The 21303-nt window shown below is 40.5% G+C and overlaps 1 protein-coding gene across 6 annotated transcripts in view; it reads right to left on the bottom strand.

The window, feature by feature from the left end:
• Positions 1 to 21303, bottom strand: part of TEC (tec protein tyrosine kinase) — a 156127-nt gene that overhangs the window by 14400 nt on the left and 120424 nt on the right. For 5 of the 6 annotated variants that reach the window (XM_081236591.1, XM_081236587.1, XM_081236588.1 and 2 more), the window contains 8 exons: positions 20097 to 20272; positions 16367 to 16432; positions 11512 to 11566; positions 7054 to 7133; positions 5767 to 5900; positions 2191 to 2265; positions 1264 to 1435; positions 926 to 1142 (listed from right to left, as the gene is read on the bottom strand). In XM_081236591.1, the coding sequence (XP_081092717.1) occupies positions 926 to 1142; positions 1264 to 1435; positions 2191 to 2265; positions 5767 to 5900; positions 7054 to 7133; positions 11512 to 11566; positions 16367 to 16432; positions 20097 to 20272 (975 nt within the window). The remainder of the gene's footprint in view (positions 1 to 925; positions 1143 to 1263; positions 1436 to 2190; positions 2266 to 5766; positions 5901 to 7053; positions 7134 to 11511; positions 11567 to 16366; positions 16433 to 20096; positions 20273 to 21303) is intronic. The other variant, XM_081236589.1, reaches the window with a different exon arrangement.

Genomic DNA, 21303 nt, shown 5'->3' with positions numbered 1-21303 from the left:
ATACTAAATGCTATCACTTATATATGGAATCTAAGGGAGAAAAAAATGGAACTCACAGAAAGGAAGACTATACTGGTGATTGTCAGGGGTTGGGGGGTTAGGGGAAATGGAGATGTTGGTCAAAGGGTACAAACTTTCAGTTACAAGATAAGTTTTGAGGATCTAAGATATAGCATGATGACTATAGTTAATAATAGAGTATTGTATACTTCAACAGGGACTAATGGTTCTACCAACATACTGAAAACAGACACATTTGGGAAGAATAGGCAGAGAAGAAAAAGAGAAAGAAAAGGAGTGGAGAAGAGAGGGAGACAGTAAGAGAGAGGAAAAATTAAGAAGTGTCTCCAGCACAATAATTTAGAACCAGTAACAGATTACTTTTTCTGGTATTTTCTGGAGTTAACGTCGACTCCATCTCTTTCCAGTGAAGAAAATTAATGAAAGGATTTCTGTTATAATTTCAGCTTTTAGTGTGTGAGATGGAAAACAGCTTAGGACTTAGTCAAAGGATGAGTCAACCCTTAACTTCCCATTTATCACCATATGCATGTCATTTCACTTCTCTGATGCTAATTTCTTATCTATAAAACAATGGTGGTCAAAAAATCTGTTATGATTAGCTATCTCATGGGATTCTTATGAAGACCAAATGTAATGCATGGTAACTAACCTGGAAATATTACCTATGTAATTATGTATGATTTAATAAGCAGGTACCTATGTAATTATATACTACATGTATTAGATTTAATAAAGATCTTTCTGTTAAAACTATGGGGGAAGTTAAATTTACCACATTTAAAAGTAATGGTGATATATTGTTGAGAACAAAACTTGGGTATGAACATGTCATTGCTCATTTGTTGACCCAGATTACAAAGGAATTTGGCTGGTGATGGGAAGGCAGGTGGTTTGCGATTACCAGGTCTCTGTGGATGAAGCTGTTTCTCTCCAGGTACTCCATCCCTTCACACACATCTTGACACATGCTCAGCAGCACATCTCTACTAAAATGGCCTTGTCTCTGTCGGAGGAAATTCAGAAGGCATCCCCTTTCCATGAACTCGGTAACGATGTAAATGGGTTTCTGCTGGGTGCATACACCATAAAGCTGTACTAACTTCGGGTGTGTCAGTTTCCTGAGAGGGAAGTCATGCATACACAGAGTTACTGCAGGGAAAGAAACCACCAGGGATGTTAGCTGGCAAGGGGCCACTTTTTAATACAAAAAGGGGAACCAGAAAAAATGTAGAAACTTACATCATTACTTTAGCTTCTTCTATAAAATCTTCCTCACACATGGCACCTTCCCTAATAGCTTTGATGGCTACTTTGTACTGAGCTCGCCACTTGCCAAGCCTTACTACTCCAAAGAGTCCACTCCCCAACTCCCTCATAAAGGTCAGCTCTGAAGGGTTAATCTCCCATTTTTCTGTGAGACAGAGGGGGAAAGTGATAAAATTTAATCAGGAGAATACAGTAGGAATCAGTGAGAAACAAAGAAACTATAACCAAGGTCAATCTAAAACTTACAAGGTAATACAATTACCAACACAGAGCCGACTTGCAACCTGCCCATAAGCGACAGAAGGTGGCTTTCCTCCCTCTGGGGAGGATGGACCCCTTCTCAGCTGTCACGATAAAAGCAAAGTGAACTGAAGAAGGCAAGAAGATGCTGCACAATAGGCTAATAATAATGGAGCTTGAAAGTTAAAGGTACTTTTTTCTTTTTTAAACAAATACTTCCTCCTTTACCATTCCTCCCTCTGAAGTTTTTTTTTTTCTTTTTCAATTCCATCAGGTTGGAAAGAGTTTAACCTGTTTAAAAGGCTTTCACCAGTAGCACAAAGACAATCAAGTTGCATGTCTTCTCTATTACCTCCATCTTTACTTTCCTGTGAGTAGCCAACCAAGCCCAGTGAGAAGCAGGAAAGGCTTTGATTTATTTTAGAAGTAACATGGTAATGCTTATTTTTCACTGACGGACAGTTTTCTACCAAATAATGAATAATGATGAAAACAGAAAACCTAGGGTTACTACAGCTATAAGTGTAATCATCTAACATCTCACACGGTAAACTTATATAAAAACAGTTCTGCTATGTGGAATTCTACACATCTAAACTGGTCTTGTGAAAACGGGTTCTTTTCAAGACGAATTTGCCATGCAACTACAAAAGGAGTTACCGTAGCTGAATCCTGCAGTGGTTGGTGCATTCTTCCCCTTTGTGCTAACTGGGTACCGCAGCCTTGTGACAAGTCCTAGAAATCAAAAAGAGTATTACAGATGAATTCACTCAATCATTCTGCATGGTAAAGCGCTAAACTAGAAACTCACTTACAAAATTCATTCATTTATTCACTTAGTGCTCATCTTCTTTGTGTATATATAGCCCTCTGCTATATGCTAGCAAAAAATAAAGGAAGGCAGGAAGGAAGATGATCCTACTGTTATCAAAACCAAGTCTGTGTGCCTGATGCACAGTGAGGCCAAACAAACCAAAATGTCAGAGTCCGGAGCAGAAAAAGGTTGATTGCAGGGCCAAGCAAGGAGAACCGGGGGCTTATACTCAAAAGACCCAAACTCCCCAGTGTCCTTGCCTTCGACAAGGGTTTTTAAAGACATTGTTAGGGGAGAGGGTAGTAAGACAAGTGATCAGCTTGTGGACCTTATTCTGATTGGCCGACGGTAGGTAACAGGGTGATGTTTCAGGAATCTCAATCATCAACCTTCTGGTTCCAACCAGCCTGGGGTCTACCTGCTTGTGGTCAGCATGTAGTCACCATCCTCCACCTGGATGGGGGTCTTAGTTTCTGCAGAGTGACTCAAAGATATGCATCAGATTGTTATCTACATCCCTTCAGGAGGAACTAGGAGTCCTGTGACTCTAATCATTAACTGCTTGAGCCTGCTCTTTGGAGCTTGCGGAAGGCTTAGGAGACTAAAGCCTTTTTTTTTTTTTTTTCCAAACAAGAAACGGGAAACACAGAGGAGCTTTTGTACCCAGGAAGGCCTCCACAGGGTCCTGCTTGGTTTCACTACTCTCTGAGCCGATAATTTCATATTTTTAAAATATACGTTTTTATTCATTCAACATTTTTTTTAAAATACAGTGTTTATCAGGCACTATGCTAGCATGGTGTCTTGCAAACACTTTAAAGGATGTTAAAAGGTTTCCAACAATTATTATCAATTATTATTTCATGTTCTTTTCCAGTATGAGATTTGAATTATGAAATGGAATTACAGTAGTCTACTAAAATTAAAGTGATTCACCTGACATAACTCAGCATTTGTAATCTTAGCATAAAAATTGGGCTCTACAATATTAATGACTGGGAATAACACAACTACTGGGAATCAGTGAGGTACCTTAAATCCTTTAACTTAAGTTGCTTACAGTACTAAATAAGAAATCCCAGGTATTTCTCCTATAAACACCTGTAGCACTATGTATTTCTTCTAATACAGCATATCTCATTGTAATTTAATATTGTTATGTACTTCTCTGTCTCCCCTACCAGATGGTAAGATCTGGGAGAGACAAGATCAATAGCCATCTAGTTCACCATAGTATCCCTACAGTCCGGCGTAGTTCCTGGCATGCAGTAGGCACTTAATACATGTTTCTGAAATGAGTGAATTGAGATAATGGTGAAGCATAAAAATTCACACAAGAACAAAAAGAAAGAAATAGGGGAATGTGAATGTAGAAAAAGACTAGAATAAAAGATAAGAAAAAGTTCTTCAGGGGATAAATTGATATGAAATCAGTTCCTCAAATGTTAAACACAGAGTTATTATATGATCCAGCAAATCCATTCCTAGGTTAGTACCCAAAAGAAATGAAACATGTTTCATGCAGAAACTTGTACACAAATGTTCACAGCAGCATTACTCATAATGGCCAAAATGTGGAAACAGCCCAAATGTCCATCAACTGATGAATGATATAAAATGGATAAACAAAATCCACACAATGGGGCTTCCCTGGTGGCACAGTGGTCGAGAGTCTGCCTGCCGATGTAGGGGACACGGGTTCGTGCCCTGGTCTGGGAAGATCCCACGTGCCGCGGAGCGGCTGGGCCCGTGAGCCGTGGCCGCTGAGCCTGCGCGTCCGGAGCCTGTGCTCCGCAATGGGAGAGGCCACAACAGTGAGAAGCCCGCGTACAGCAAAAAAAAAAAAAAAAAAAAAATCCACACAATGGATTATTATTCATCAATAAAAAGGAGTGGAGTACTTATATAGGCTACGACATGGAGGAATGTCAAAAATATTATGCTCAAAGAAGCTAGTCAGAACAGACTGCATATGGTATGATTCCATTTACATGAAATGTCCAGAATAGGTAAATCTGTAGAGATAGAAAGTAGATTAGTGGGTGCCTAGGGCAGGACTGGTGGAAGGGGTTAAGGGGTGACTGCTAATGAGTTCAAGATTTCTTCATGGGGGATGCTGAAAATGACCTCAGATTATGGTGACAGTTGGCACAACCCTGTAAATATACTAATTTACATACCACTGAGTTGTACACATCATGTGGGTGAACTTTATGGTGTGTAAATTATATCTCAATAACTGTTCCTATCACTATCTGAGAGACGTGAAGAGAGTCACATATAGCAACAGACTTGGCAAAGGCCTTTGATAAAATTTCAAAAGTTAATTTTCCATAAATTGGGCTGGACACTTGGCTAACCCCTGCTCAGTTACATCTTTGAAGTCAAAGGCTAGAAATCTTTCTATCTCATCCTCTGGAGCTTCCAAGGGCACAAATGTCGTTTCTGGTTTTGTTTTTGATGTTTGGTTTATTCCCACTCTGGTGGTTAAGTGTAGCAAAGATTTGGGAAGATGGAAGACGTGTCTGGGACACTCTTCTGCTAGTCTTTGGAAGCCTCTAAAACAGGCCTAAACCTAAGCTGCTTATCTGGCAGCTTCTGTGACAGCTGCGACATAGACATACATTGGATTTTAGTTCGGTACTGTTAAAGAAAAAAAAATATTCAATGACGCTTTTAAAGATGGTCCAGCAGGCTTTATTCAGGACCACTGTGATAGGTATAAGGACCACTGCAATGGGATTTTAAAGTGGGGGAGAGAGATGGGCCCGACTCTGAATACAGCCTGGACAAATGAGAACTCACAGCCACGGAGAAGGGTGGGGAATCAGTGGATGGAAAATTACTAAAAGAAACATCAACGCAGGGAGGGCTTAGAGTGGTTCTGGCCAAACTAATCGAACAAGATTCTTGCTGAAATAAGCCAGGGTACCCAGACATTACCCGGGGGGACGGTGGAAGGCGATGAACCCGACCAGTTACTGAGGGTGATTAGACATCAAATCTCAAGGGTAAGGGGTTCTGGTTAAAGTGACTTAGCAGGGTTATTGCCAAAACTGGATTTTATAAGAAAGTGTACAGATGGGCCCAGGAGATGGTCCAGGAGCCTGACTAAAGTTCGGTCAAGCAAAGAACCTCTGTCAGTACCAAGGATGTAAACCTTGTATTGTATGTGGCAGATGTGAACGTTTGCCACACACGATAAGGATAACTTGTGTTTTAAGGTCAAGACGGGGCTTCTTTAGAGTTATTATTTCTGATTTCTCTTTGTATATATCATTTCCTTAATATGCAGTAATTTTAAATCAATCACTTTCTACAACTAACTACAACATAAACTTGCTCAAGGAAGAATTCATCACAATGTCTCATCATTTTAATCACTACTTTATATTTGAAATAGGTTTTAACAGCTCACTTACCTGCTGCATTGTGCTTATGATATTCAATAATTTCAGGAATTGAACCAAAAGCATGTTTTTCTGCCAGATAATACTTCTTTGGAGATGTCGTTGTTTCCTTTATATGATAATGCCTGAAACCTGATGAACCTTCTCTGTAACAAAAATCAGAATGTGTTAGAACCAAGTTGGAATAATGTAACTTCACCCTTAAGATGTTTTCTATCAGGGTCCCTACATACGGCCCCCTTTATTTTCTACACAAATTTTATTTTTCCCCATGTTCTTCTTAGCTTCACCTTTCAACTTAACAAAAGGAAGTTATGAAGTGGTCACTGATACTTGGTCCCTTGCATGAGATCGTGAAAGAGAACATTTACCAAAACTCCATTTACCAACAATTAAAAGTCTTAAAATAGCTATTAGCTGGATACTGCTTTTTGTCCCTGCTGTTGGTGTTGCAAATGTCCAGAAGACCTCTAAAAGTTAATAAACTAGACGTACAAATCATGTACACATTCTATTTTAGGTTTCTTAGATCTTCCTGAGTCATCTCTTGCTGAAAATCCTTTCCAGAGAACACTTGCCGCTGTGAAGATAAAGCTCCAACTCCTTGACATGGACATGGCATGTCTTCCACTTCTACCTCTCAGGCTCCTCTCTCCTCCCTTCCCCCCGCCCCTCCCCTTCTACAATCCAGCTATAATACACTGTTGTCAGCTCACCAAGTGCTCCCTCACTTCCAGGTCCAGGCAATTTCCTGTGTCAGAAACACATTTCCCTCTCTCCAACTTTTGCCTGCCTCACCCATCAGGTCTCACGTTGGATGTCAGTAGACAACGTTAATGCCTAACTCAGATGTGTTGGGGCTATGTGCCACCAACCCCCACCCTGACACACAAACACACACACACACACATTGCCCTCCCTGCATAGCAGTCACTCACATATACCATCACTGCCTGTTTGCCTGTCTGAAAGAAGCCCTCACTAAGCTACTGGAGGGCTGGGTCTGTGTCTACCTGGCTCAGTGTGGTATCCTTAGTACCTAGCACAGTGCAAAGTAATTATCTGTGGAATGTTGCTAAAGTTTCGGTAGTCATTCAGAACAAATATATATATGGAAAATGAGGAAAATTACTAGATATGAATATAAAAATGGTATAGACTTCAGAAATCAAGTTCAGATTTTTTTAATGCTGAATTGTAGCTTATTTTTTTGAAAATTAGGAACCCATATAAACTATATAAGAACTTCATATAAAAACTCTGAATTGAAGCAGAGAGAGAGAGAGAGAGATTACTTACCCTCCAAACTTTGTATAAAGGGAGACTGTGTACATGCCTGGTTGACTGGAATCTCTTACCATAAAACCACCTTCTTTATCCTAAAATCCAAGAAGAAATTATTTTCAGTCCAATAACAAATACCAATGCCACAGAGAAGATCCAAGAACCCAATCTTATGATTTTATGATTATTATCCTCTGCCGAGAAAATCTGCTTTGGAGAAGCACAACTTACCAACAGGTAAGTCATCCATGTGACCGTCTCCCATCCATGTGACCTTCCACTTCACTTTACTGAACCGTGAGATTAGTTAAAGAAAGCTCACTCATAATTCCCCACAATCACAACTCTTCACACACACTAGTACAAGACATCTCAACAAGACAATCTCTCAGGGCCCTTCCAGAACTAACAGACAAAATTTTGCAATTCCTTTATGTCCTGGACATGTGGGGAAACAGTTACTGAAAAATGTATTTCTTAATGACTAGATTTCATTTCATACATTTTTCATATTTGCTATAAGCCTTGAATCCCGACTCAATATCCACACAGCATTTTTCCTGTAAATACCTCAGTGCTCTTTATAGGAAGATTTTTTAACAAATCCTTAATTCCCCTGGAAATTGATGTTAAATATCACTCTTTATGAAAGGAGAGACAGAGGCACAAGGAACTTAAGCCGAGAAAACCAAAAGGCAGCAACACGCTGAATGACCAAAAGCTAAATCCTCATCAGGTTCTTAGCCTAAGAGCAAGAAACAGAAGCGAGGAACCTCAAATAGCTCTCCACCAATAATGCCACAGTCAATCTCTAGCACTGAAATTGCTTTAAAATGAAAGTGTGTTTAACAGATTAAAATAAAATAAATTTTCTTCTTATTCCTAGGAAAGACAATGGAATGAAATAAAGGCCCACAAATAAATCTGGTAAGAACAATTAGGGACAATGATCATTAACAGTTAATTCATAATAAAACATGTTTACTGAACACTTATTCTGTTTTAATATGTTCTAATATGTGGATCTACTCAGTCCTCAAAACAGTCCTATGAGGTAGGTACTATTGTTATCTCCTTGCCTGTTTACTTTACAGGTAAGGAAATGGGGCACAGAAAAGTTGGACATTTGCCCCAACTCAAACAGCTAGTAAGTAGCAGAGCCAGGATTTGGACCCCAGGACTTCTAGCTACCCACTTCCCTAGAGCTGCCTCTCATTGTGAGGTCACCAGGGAGGCGTGTAAGAATCCTGTAGAGGGGGAGGGGCAGGGAGAGGTGATGTGTCATCTGAATCAAGCAAAGTCACCTGCTATTGCTCTCGTAACATAAACTACAGAAAGAAGCGTCCAACTAAACCTCCACTGTGGATACTAAGCAGGAGATGAAATAAGAAAGCACAGGTTTAAAAGACTGGGAGCCAAAAGGGAACACTCTTGCACTGCTGGTGGGAATGTGAATTGGTACAGCCACTATGGAGAACAGTATGGAGGTTCCTTAAAAAACTACAAATAGAACTATCATATGACCCAGCAATCCCACTACTGGGCATATACCCTGAGAAAACCATAATTCAAAAAGAGTCATGTACCAAAATGTTCATTGCAGCTCTATTTACAATAGCCAGGACATGGAAGCAACCTAAGTGTCCATCATCGGATGAATGGATAAAGAAGATGTGGCACATATGTACAATGGAATATTACTCAGCCATAAAAAGAAACAAAATTGAGTTATTTGTAGTGAGGTGGATGGACCTAGAGTCTGTCATACAGAGTGAAGTAAGTCAGAAAGAGAAAGACAAATACCGTATGCTAACACATATATATGGAATCTAAAAAAAAAAATGTCATGAAGAACCTAGGGGCAAGACGGGAATAAAGACACAGACCTACTAGAGAACAGACTTGAGGATATGGGGAGGGGGAAGGGTAAGCTGTGGCAAAGTGAGAGAGTGGCATGGACATATACACTACCAAACGTAGAATAGATAGCTGGTGGGAAGCAGCTGCACAGAACAGGGAGATCAGCTCGGTGCTTTGTGACCACCTAGAGGGGTGGGATAGGGAAGGTGGGAGGGAGACACAAGAGGGAAGAGATATGGAACCCTCAGAATGGGAGAAAATATTTGCAAATGAAGCAACTGACAAAGAATTAATCTCCAAAATTTATAAGCAGCTCATGCAGCTCAATAACAAAAGAATAAACAACCCAATCCAAAAATGGGCAGAAGACCTAAATAGACATTTCTCCAAAGAAGATATACAGACTGCCAACAAACACATGAAAGAATGCTCAACATCATTAATCATTAGAGAAATGCAAATCAAAACTACAATGAGATATCATCTCATACCACTCAGAATGGCCATCATCAAAAAATCTAGAAACAATGAATGCTGGAGAGGGTGTGGAGAAAAGGAACACTCTTGCACTGCTGGTGGGAATGTGAATTGGTACAGCCACTATGGAGAACAGTATGGAGGTTCCTTAAAAAACTACAAATAGAACTATCATATGACCCAGCAATCCCACTACTGGGCATATACCCTGAGAAAACCATAATTCAAAAAGAGTCATGTACCAAAATGTTCATCGCAGCTCTATTTACAATAGCCAGGATATGGAAACAACCTAAGTGTCCATCATCGGATGAATGGATAAAGAAGACGTGGCACATATATACAATGGAATATTACTCAGCCATAAAAAGAAACGAGGTTGAGCTATTTGTAGTGAGGTGGATGGACCTAGAGTCTGTCATACAGAGTGAAGTAAGTCATAAAGAGAAAGACAAATACCATATGCTGACACATATATATGGAATTTAAGAAAAAAAAATGTCATGAAGAACCTAGGGGTAAGACAGGAATAAGGATGCAGATCTACTAGAGAATGGACTTGAGGATATGGGGAGGGGCAAGGGTAAGCTGTGACAAAGTGAGAGAGTGGCATGGACATATATACACTACTAAGCGTAAGGTAGATAGCTAGTGGGAAGCAGCCGCATAGCACAGGGAGATCAGCTCAGTGCTTTGTGACCACCTGGAGTGGTGGGATGGGGAGGGTGGGAGGGAGGGAGATGCAAGAGGGAAGAGATATGGGAACATATGTATAACTGATTCACTTTGTTATAAAGCAGAAACTGACACACCATTGTAAAGCAATTATACTCCAATAAAGATGTAAAAAAAGAACATATGTATATGTATAACTGATTCACTTTGTTGTAAAGTGGAAACTAACACACCATTGTAGAGCAATTATACTCCAATAAAGATGTAAAAAAAAAAGACTGGGAGCAATTACTAAATAGAATAATTAGATCATAAATGCAGAGAACTGCAGAGGTCATCTTCTAATCCAACCTCTCTGTCTTACAGATGCAAAAAACACTAGAAAAGTCACAGCTAGACTCAGGTTGTCTCCTCATTAAGTCCACTTAGTTTCCTCTATAGTAGATTTCATCCTTCCACTTTATTTCTTTGTAAAGTGTAAGAATTTTAGCACATTTCTAAAGGCAACTAAATATTGTGTTAAAACTTAATTTATAAAAGATAGCACATAACACTGATGTAAACTATTTTAAAACAAAGAACTTCAAGCAAAAAGGAAAAACACATGTAAATACTAATATCAAGGTAGCAAATGATAAATCAGTAAGAAACAGTAAAGAAATGTTGCCCATGTATAGCTATTACCTATTGTTATGAGTTTAATTCTTTCCCCCTCAAAAAACATACTTTGGGGCCTCCCTGGTGGCGCAGTGGTTGGGAGTCCGCCTGCCGATGCGGGGGATACGGGTTCGTGCCCTGGTCTGGGAGGATCCCATGTGCCGCGGAGCGGCTGGGCCCGTGGGCCGTGGCCGCTGGGCCTGCGCGTCCAGAGCCTGTGCTCCGCAGCGGGAGAGGCCGCGACAGTGAGAGGCCGGCGTACCGCAAAAAAAAAAAAAAAAAAAAAAAACATACTTTGGAGTTCTAACCCTTGGTACTTCAGAATGTGAGCTTCTGTGGAGATTTACAGAGGGAATCAAGTGAAAATGAGGTCATGGTGGGGGTGCTAATCCTATATGACTGGAGTCCTTATAAAAGGGAAATTTGGACACAGAGCCAGGCATGCATAGAGGGAAGAACCATGGGGAGAAAAAGAGAGGGGCTTGGGACAGATCCCTCCCTCACAGCCCCCAGAAGGAGCCACGCCCACTGACATCTGGACTGCAGGCTTCTAACCTCTAGGTCCATGAAACAACAAACTTGTGCTGTTTAAGCCACTCAGTCTGTGGTACTTTGTTACAGCAGCCCCAGGAAACTAATAGAGCAGTCTTCACTTTTAAATGATTTCAAAAAATGAAAACTTGTACTTACGCCATAGTATTTTTTGGGCTTTAGAAACAGAGGTAGGTGGAATTACTAATCAAGGATTCGCTACAATTGATTTTGTGCTGAAACCAAACCCACAAGACAAGTACAAACACTTACTTCACTTCTAAGGAGTTGCTCTGCTTTGCTTCTATTCATATTTCTGAAATACCATCTGAACAGAAAAAGATATGTTTAAGGCCTCAGGTTTTTAAAATTGTTCTTTTTTCTTTTTAGGAATAGCAAGGTATTGATAATATTACTCATCAATAACAAACAAGAAATAAGAACAAGACCTCATTCATAATCTCAATAATATAGACAACCACTAGTAACATTTGGATACACATACATGCAGACTTTTTCTACCCATATTTTTATGAAGACACATATGTATGCCAATATTCTTATTTTCTGTATTAAAGTGAGGTCAAGCTACACTTGCTGTATCAGAACCTGAATTTTACATATAACGGTATACGATACACATCTTTGCAAAGCAATGTAGTCCTGTGCATCACGGTCTGGATGCGCCATCATTTATTTAAGCTAGTCTTCATTATTTAACATAAAAATCATTTCCAATTTTTAACTATTATAATAATAGCAAGAATGAATTTTACCCCACTGACTCAAATACGCAGGAAACGTCACCACGTTATTGTCTTGGATTCCAATTAAATCTAATCCCAAGCCCCCATCCCCATCTCAAATCATCATGAAGCCTCCCCCGCAAATTTCACGAAGGTCCCAAGTATTGAAAGAAACAGAGCAAAACAGAAGAGCAGGCCTCCTGGGTCTTCCAGACTTACTGGTTCCAGCACAGCCCCGACCCCTGGCAGTCGTCCAAAGGTCTACTGTAGGAATCCCACCAGGGCCAAGCAGTGGCACCTGCCCTCCCACCACTCTGTGCCAAGCCCCTGCATATCGGTGCCCCTGCTTAACCTTTGAGAAATCTTTCCTAAGGAAAGATGGATACTGCCATCTCCCACCTCATCCTCAGAGGTACTCCCCTCTCCCTACTTCCCCTAGCCAATGCTCTCCAGGGGATTATGAGCAAGTTGGCCAGAGAAGATGAACTCAGACTGTCAGCTTTAAACTTGGGTTTTTGTTTTGTTTTGTGTGGTTTGTTCTAGATGGACTTTAGTGGGCAGAGAACCCTCCATCCAGTCCTATTTCCCAAGGATTCCAATGTTATGAAACCAGCTTGGCCCCTCTAAACCCGTGAAGTTTCCACCACTGTCTCAGCCTTTTATAAAAGAAACGGCACCTGCTTTTGGCCCAGCAAACACCCCAAGACAAGCGAATACAAAGGCCTTCCCTGACTGAGGAAGGGAAAAATACAAAGAAAAAAATACAAGATCATTTTTGGTCTGGATTCTTTCATGTAGTTGGAGTGGGCAAACACAAATTATAACCTCAACACAAGCCAAAAACTGTTATTTTATTTGGAGCCTGAAGTGATTAACCAGGCCTCAGAATTGTGGGTATTAAGATCCCATTGTTGTGGACCCCACTTTAGGAAATGAGACCAAGTTCAACAAAATTGCAAATTTAAATTCTGATCAATTTCTGAATGCAACTGAGGAATAAAATAAATGAGGAGAACAGAATATATTCTGTCCCTAAAGCTTTCCCACTGATAGGAGAAATATTTGTCAGGATACCAAAAACAATCACAAAAGATACAAAAGGTAGCTGCAGCTCTCATTATGCATTATAAACCAGCAGGACCTGAAAGATTGAAAAAAAAATTCTCTTTATTAATCACAGGAGATCCAAGCCCACATCTTCACAGTGAGAGTAAGCGATGGAGGCTCAGGCTCACGTTCAGATGCAAGAAATCAGTAAAGCTAGACTGCGCCTCTCAAGAGAAATTCGATATAAGATACTCAGAGAAAGGAAAAGGTCCTTTCCTCACTTGGTATATTCAAGCTCCTGGGAAGGGATAAAAGAAATAAGGAAAGAAAAAAAAATCCACAGCACAAATCCTATTCTAAGTGGTTTGGTATTTGCAGTTTCCCCAGAAAGGATGTTTTCCTCCCTAGGATATAAACTCAGACCCTGAAGGGTATGTTGAAGGAAGGAAAGGAGGAAGTAGTGATGAACAAATCAAAAGATGAGTCATCGGGATTCCCTGGTGGCGCAGTGGTTGAGAGTCCGCCTGCCAATGCAGGGGACACGGGTTCGTGTCCCGGTCTGGGAAGATCCCACATGCCGCAGAGCGGCTGGGCCCGTGAGCCATGGCCGCTGAGCCTGCGCGTCCAAGAGCCTGTGCTCCGCAACGGGAGAGGCCACAACAGTGAGAGGCCCGCATATCACACACACACAAAAAAAGATGAGTCATCTCGTGGTGAGTATTTCCTAACGGTTCTTTGTGGCTTCTCTTCCTCTTCCATGATACCCATCACCAGGCAAGGAGGGAAAGACAAGAGTGGCTCTGCTGAATGCATCCTGTCGGGAAGAACGATGCACACGTGGTGAGCCGGAGTGAACCGGAGAGCTGCCGCCCAGACGCCCCCACGTGCAGCGCCCACGAGCCCGGCATAGAAATGCCTGTTGGAGGTTAGTTAGCGTCCCCTGATGAAGGAACTATATACTTCTAGAAAGAATGCCCAGGATTTGTAAGTAACTTGTCATTCCATTCTTAGATATCAAAACCCTAATGGTAATGAGGGTTTCAGATTGGCTGGTCACTTCAAACACTCCAAAGGGACAGGACTTCATAGTGCTGTCTGAATAGACGGGAAAGCAGCTTTGGGGACAACCTTCTGGAAAGGATGGATCCTGGCCAAGCTTCTTGGGGAGGGTGGGTTGGGTAAATTAGAAAAAGGAGGCAACAGGTATAAACTAAGAAAAAACTGAAAACAACCAACCAACCAACTAACGAGCTATATAATCTTTGCCGGTTCTCACTTTGGCCCTTGCCTCCTGGATCACCCACACAAAGTCTTGTCCTAGACTTTTCCTGTTCTAAGGGTCCTTGCATTCCTGTCACCTTCTTCCTTTAGCACACTTCCATCAAGAACATCTTATTGACCACCACAACGAGTCCAGTTTCTTTCCTGCAGCACTTCCGAGGGTCCTGTCCTCCCCCAACCGGGACCTGGGTGTGGAGGTGGGAACTAGGGTACTGACGGCCCTGGGAGCTGCAGGCTGCCAGTCCTGAGCTGAGCCCAGTAGACAGTCATTGCCCGGACGCTCCTGCCCCCAAACAAACAGCAGAAGGGCTCTTGATTCAGCAGCTGGCAAAAGGCTTTTTAACCCTGGAGACATTTAAGACGTGTTACAGGATGGGCTTTAGCAAAATCCAACACAAATAGTGGAGTGGAAAGACAGCAGGAATGACTGTCAGCACTGAGAACAGGTTTTTCCTTTCTCATCCAGTCAGGGCTGGCACCACGCCACGTGGAATCCCCAATCCCTGGGCAGCTGGCTGACGGGACTCCCATGGCAAGTTCACTCGGTCGTGCCGAGGTGGAGTCAGGCACCCAACAATTGCATGGCAATGAATCATAAACTTCCTAAAACCCTTACTTGTAATCCCATGAGTCATAAGGGGCATTCTCCCATTTAGATAAGGATTATCTGGTTTCCAAGCACATCCCTCCTGAAATCACCAGTTACTTCTCGGGTCAGATCCCTTTAAAATCAGGTCCAAGTTTTTACCTTTCAGCACCTTCCCTAATTCTAAGGATTTACTCTATTTTCCTAAAAGTTATTCAAGAACAAAACCACTATTTTAGTTACATGCTTTTTATACCCTCACCTACTCCTAAAACAACTTTGAGGGGTCACACCACCGAGTGCTAGGACTTTTGAATCTGTTAATCCTTTTCTAGACTTTTAAGGTACACTCACATTACAGGAAGTAACATGGACAGAGGAAACAGCTTTGTGTTGGTGGTGGTGGTGGTGACAGTGTTGTTTTTAAAGAAGTGAATGAAGCATGAATACACCACCTCAGAATGACCACAAAAGGTTCATATATACTTGGCATATATGAGCCTCTCACTAAAACCTGGCCATGCACTGCTAGTGAGCATATAAACAGCAGCCCATTGTTTCTCTGAAAAGTAATTTGACAGCATGATTAGGAGTCTTAAGAAGTTCATAACTAGCCTTTAGCTCAGTATGTAGATTTTTAGAGATCTAGTTTAAGACAATAAGCAGGAAGAGGTATCACAGTATTTTTACATAGTAAAGATGCCTAAACAACATAATGCCACACAAATAAGGAAATGATTCTATAAATTATTGCACATCCATGTGCCATATGTCTGGTTGTACCCCTTAAGGCCTCGCACAGTGCCCGATACACAATAAGGTCTCAGTAAACATTTGAAGAATTCACGACTGAATGAAATATAATGCAATTATTAAAATGTTTTCCAAGTACATTTAATGGCATGAGGAAATACTCACACTCATAATATACTATTAAGTGAATTAAACAGGATATAAAACAGTATACAGCATGATTCTAAAGACTGAAAGGAAATATATGAATGTTGACAGAGGTCAACTCTAGTTGATTTCTGAATAATTTCTCTTACTAACATTTTTCATATTTTCAAAGAATTTTAAAACAATAATCACATATTGTTATTATAGTTAGAAAAAAGAAACAATCAAATGTTTTTTTTAAAGGCCACTCTGGGAAACTGTATTTTGACTTCTTGAATGAATGAGCAATGAGCTGTATTTCAAAGTCAGCTAAAGCTATGATTTGTTTAAAATCAATTCAATTATATTCACTTCTGTAATCCTATTCACACATAGTACCTTCAGGTAAAGTGTATTATAGAAACTAATTCTCACAACGTCTATTTACCATACTAGACAACTGCGTTAAGTTAGTACATCCTTCTAAAGGTGATGAAAGATAACCATTAATCTCCAAAATGTCTTACATAATTAGGAAAATAAAAACATTTTCTAGTTCTCCATATTCACAAAATAACCTTTTACTTACTCATATTGATCTAAGTTGTTTGATTTCTTTCCTGTCACGTAATTACTTGGGATATATCCTTCACTCCTAGAAATAAGAAAAATACTCTAGATAAACTGAAATTATTTTATTGAGAGAGTACTAAAAGAAAAATTACTGTCTTTCTGGAATAAAGTATAAAACTGCCTAAAGCTTATAAGAAAGACTAGCTGACCCCCAATAAGTAAATATAGCTATAGTATTTGATGCTTTACAAAGAACTTCCTCATTTGATCCTTACAAAAATTCTGAGGTAGGCAGGCATTATTGTACCCACTTTTTGGTGGGGAAACTAAGGTTTAGAAAGGTTGAGAGACTTTCTCAAGGTCTCAAAGCTAGCCAGCAACAGGGCCATAAGTTGAAACTTCCCTGGTGATCCAGTGGTTAAGGCTCCATGCTTCCAATGCACTGGGTGCGGGTTCAATCCCTGGTCAGGGAACTGAGATCCTGCAAGCCCCGTGCACAACCGAAAAAAAAAAAAAAAAAAAAGAAGCAAATTCCTGGGTCATACCCCAAGAGATCTGAACTGAGAAGGCCTATGTGGGCCTATGGAATCTTTGATTTTACCCCAGATGACTCCTATCTCCTATGCACATTACAGTTTAAGGAGCAATCATATCAGGTAAAATCTTGGTTAGAGCCAAGAATTTCAGCATAAAAGAGATACATGTATAAAATTTCTAAGTTGAGTAAAAACCTTGTAATCTTAAATTTGAATTTGAACTATTAGTAAGAACTCATAACACACACACACACACACACAAACACACATACCAGTGCATATATGTAGCTCTGTTGCACTGAGAAAGGCCTAGAAGCAACAACAATCCAGCAGCAATTAGAATCCAAGCACCCCAACTGTTGTCTCTAAATATTGCTTCTTACTACAAGGAGCCAGAACTCCTTGGGGAAATGGCAAATTGCAGGTTTGGTCAGGAAAAATACATGACGAACTTGAGCTATTTTATTTTATTCAGAAAGCAGGGAAGCTGAGAAAGACTAAAAGCGTCCCAAATCAAAAATAGCTACCGGGCTTCCCTGATGGCGCAGTGGTTGAGAGTCCGCCTGCCGATGCAGGGGACACGGGTTCGTGCCCCGGTCCGGGAAGATCCCACATGCCACGGAGCGGCTGGGCCCGTGAGCCATGGCCGCTGAGCCTGCGCGTCCGGAGCCTGTACTCCGCAACAGGAGAGGCCACAACAGTGAGAGGTCCAAGTTCCGAAAAAAAAAAAATAGCTACCACTGACCCACGATGGGACAATTCAAGCAAAAAGAATAATGACTGCAATAGACTGAAACCAAATATATAAGCATCTATAATAACACAAAACATTATTGGTTACCATTGTTATCAACAGAGGAAGCTTGGTCATCAACTCATTATTCTGAAAAGTTGGTAAAAGCTAAGAATCCAAAATGTATCTTGCCTTTCCTGCATGAACTAAATGAACTGGCTCATGAGGCAGTTCTTCTTTAGAGATTTAATAAATGCAGATGGAATGACAGAATTAGAAAAATCACCATTTTGCTATCCCTAATGAAATAATGGATCTAAGCAATAATCATCAATGGATGCCAAAATCATTAGGTGAAACATTGATAAAGAACTTTATGATAGAGGAATAATGTTGACACCTGAACCAATGAGTAATCCTGGCATCATCAGAAGTGGAACAACCAGATATACAGGACACAGATACATATTAAATGACACCATGTGGAAGCAAACAGCTTAATCTAGATTGTGGCTCATTTCATAGAGGAAATAACCTGGTTTTATCAATAAATCAAAAATGAGAAAAAAAAAGGCTAGGGATTGTTACAGAATAAAAGAAAGACGTGAGACCTATCAGCCAAAATGCAATGTGTGGACCTTGTTTCAACCTTGATTAAACTGTAAAATACAGATTAGAGCTAATCAAGGGAAACCAGAATTACAGAGTCGGTACTATCCTTAGACCTGGGCCAGAGGGCCCCTGCTCTGACCTCACACTTTCGAGAGGATGCTAAAGTCCATGATCCCTCAGCCCTCCTCTGGACCATCATCTGCATAACTAGGGCCCCAGAATTCTCTGCCCACTACCAAGCCCTAAGTGGGCCTTCCCAATGGGTTTCATCCTTTGAAAAGCAAATGATGCTGATTGTGTGCACCCACTCCAGCCCAGGTCCAAGGAGTGACCAAGTTGGGGGGTGGCTTTTGCAAACCATGTGGACAGAGTTTGGATGTACGGCTGGGAGATTCACAAGGTACATGTGAGATGGAGCCCAGGGCAGAAGGGAAGAGAGAAGGGAGACACCCCAGGGAGCTGGCCCTCTGTGCACTATCACATTCGGGCATGGAACTCCAATCCAAACATTGCCTTCCTGGTCATTTTGAAGGTATGTTTGTCAAGCTGGAGGATAAGTTATATCTTATTTACCAGTTTGTTAGCTTGACTTATAATTTCTAAATATTTAAACATATGATATCTGGGCTTTTATTTGTACTCTTCTTCTAGTCCTGAAAATGTTACAGGAAAGCCTACAGATGATGTTTTTTAACTTATTATTAAGTATGATAATGACACAGCAGCTGTTTAAAAAAATCCTTAGCAGTTAGACTTAGGGGTGAAATGACATGATGATTTGAACTTAGTTTTAAATACTCGAGAAAAAACAGTTGGGAAGATTTTAAAATCAAGACTGGCCAAATGTTGGTAATTTCTGAAGTCAAGTGACAAGAGGCTCCATTATACTATTATGTACTTTTTGGATATCTGAAAATGTCTGTAATAAAAAATAAAAATCAATCTTCTACAGTGTTTGGCAAAAAAAAAGCAGTGATGACCTTCTTGTAAACATAGATTAAAAGGTTTCCAAAAAGGTAATAATGCACAGCAAACCAGCACTCAGGAGATCTACCACTGCTGAGAAGTGAGCAGAAGACACGGACCCTGCCCAACCCAGAGGCTTCCACTGCTTCTCCAGAAGTGACCTGAGGAACAGAGAACTGGAACTGGGGATGGGATAGGAGGTGAGAAAGCAGACTTGGAGGGAGGACATGCTCTAACCAGGACAAAAAAGTCCTCCTCTTCCTATCCACAGGAACTCAGAATATAAACAGGATTATATTTCAGAGGTAAGCACAGGATACAGAGCTTTCTTAATGAAGCCTAAGACACATCCCCTATGTTTATCCACATTTACCATTATTTACCAATAATAAGATTGAAAGGACTATTCTCTTTAAATCCTAAATTATTTTGTATAAATAATGTTTGTTTTTAAATTTCTTGAATGTATGTATTTTAGACATAGACGCATATGCACATACATATAGACGGAAAGACAGACAGACAGACACACACACACACATACACATTCTCTCTCTCCTAGACAAATCTAAGATTACTTTACCTTGGGGGTGGGGTGCGGGGGGAAGGGACCTAAAATGTAATTTCCCCCAAGATCAAACAATCCAATTAGACATATAATGGATGAGAAAGAGACCGGTGTAATGGATTCTAATTTCTGAAAAGGAGTGGTTGATTCATTTATATTTATTGAGTCACTACTAAGAATACACTGTGTTACTGCAAAGTAATAACATATATTTTCATTTATGGCCACTGAACTAGCCTCATTACATAACAGTTACAGGTTATCCTCTTCTCACTCAGTATTTCACTCCCAGCCACCCACTGTGTATCATCCACAGAGAGGGAATACCTACCCATATTTATCTCTTGCTTTCCACCAATGAACATCATTCTTTTCCAATATGATATACTCCTGGCCTCTCTCTAATCTGAGATCATGTGCTTCTGTCGCTTGGAAATCATACATGGCTACAACTATTTCTTCACTATTACCTTCTTCTTCAGGTGGAATTGGTGGGGGAGGCCTTCGCTAAGAAAAGGAGGTAACATATAAAAGTTTAGTCTTCTGTTTGAAACTGGGTGTGCAGTAAAACGCCAAGCAACGCGCACGTCCCCACAGTATAAAGTCTGCCTTAGATAATCTGGTGAACCCGCACCATGAGTTCGATGATATTGATGCTACTGGACCTCTCACAGGCTTCAGAATTTAGGACAAGAGCAAAAGCTGTCCTTAAACATCAAACAGCTTCTGCTCAGTGTCAGGACTAGCTTTCCAGGGAGAGGCAAGGGTAACAAGAGTAGAAACCAGGAGGACTAAAGGCAGACCCACCATTTAATGGCCTTCAGTGGGGAAAAGCAGAACTACTTCTGTCAGGTCTCCTCCCACTCAAAGGAATCTGCACTGCTTTGTGCCTGCCGTGTGCAAGGCACACTCTTAGTACCTAGCTAGCATACTGTTTCTCATTTTTTTTTAACTGAAGTATAGTTGATTTACAATGTATTAGTTTCTCATGTACGGCCAAGTGATTCAGTATATATTCTTTTACATATTGTTTTTCATTATGCTGTATCACAGGATATTGAATACAGTTCCCTGTGCTATACAGTAGGACCTTGTTGTTTATCTATTTTATATATTGTAGTTTGTATCTGCTAATCCCAAACTCCTAATTTATCCCCCTCCCCCTCTGGTAACCATAAGTTCGTTTTCTACATCTGTGAGACTGTTTCTGTTTTGTAAATAAGTTCACCTGCATTCTCATTTATTCTTAATACTAATCCCATGAAGTAGAGTATATAACTTCCATTTTACAACTGAGGAAACAATGGCTGAAGTATCCCACCCAAAGTCACTCATATCAGATTCATGCTGGATCAGGCTCCTCCTGAGTCCAAAGTACCTGTGTTTTCTACCACACTCCACTATTCACAGTCACTCCTTTGTCATAATACTGTGGTCTTAAGACTGAAATATTCCTTTAAAGTCCCACGCCTCTTGTATAATTCTCGAAGCCAAAATACAGGCAGAAGGTCAGATGATAATATCTGATACAATTAAAT

This window comes from Mesoplodon bidens (assembly GCF_964165515.1).
Source record: "Mesoplodon bidens genome assembly, chromosome: 1".
Lineage (NCBI taxonomy): Eukaryota > Metazoa > Chordata > Mammalia > Artiodactyla > Ziphiidae > Mesoplodon > Mesoplodon bidens.
Note: the sequence above shows the minus strand (reverse complement) of the source record. Positions and strands in the feature narration are given on the sequence as shown.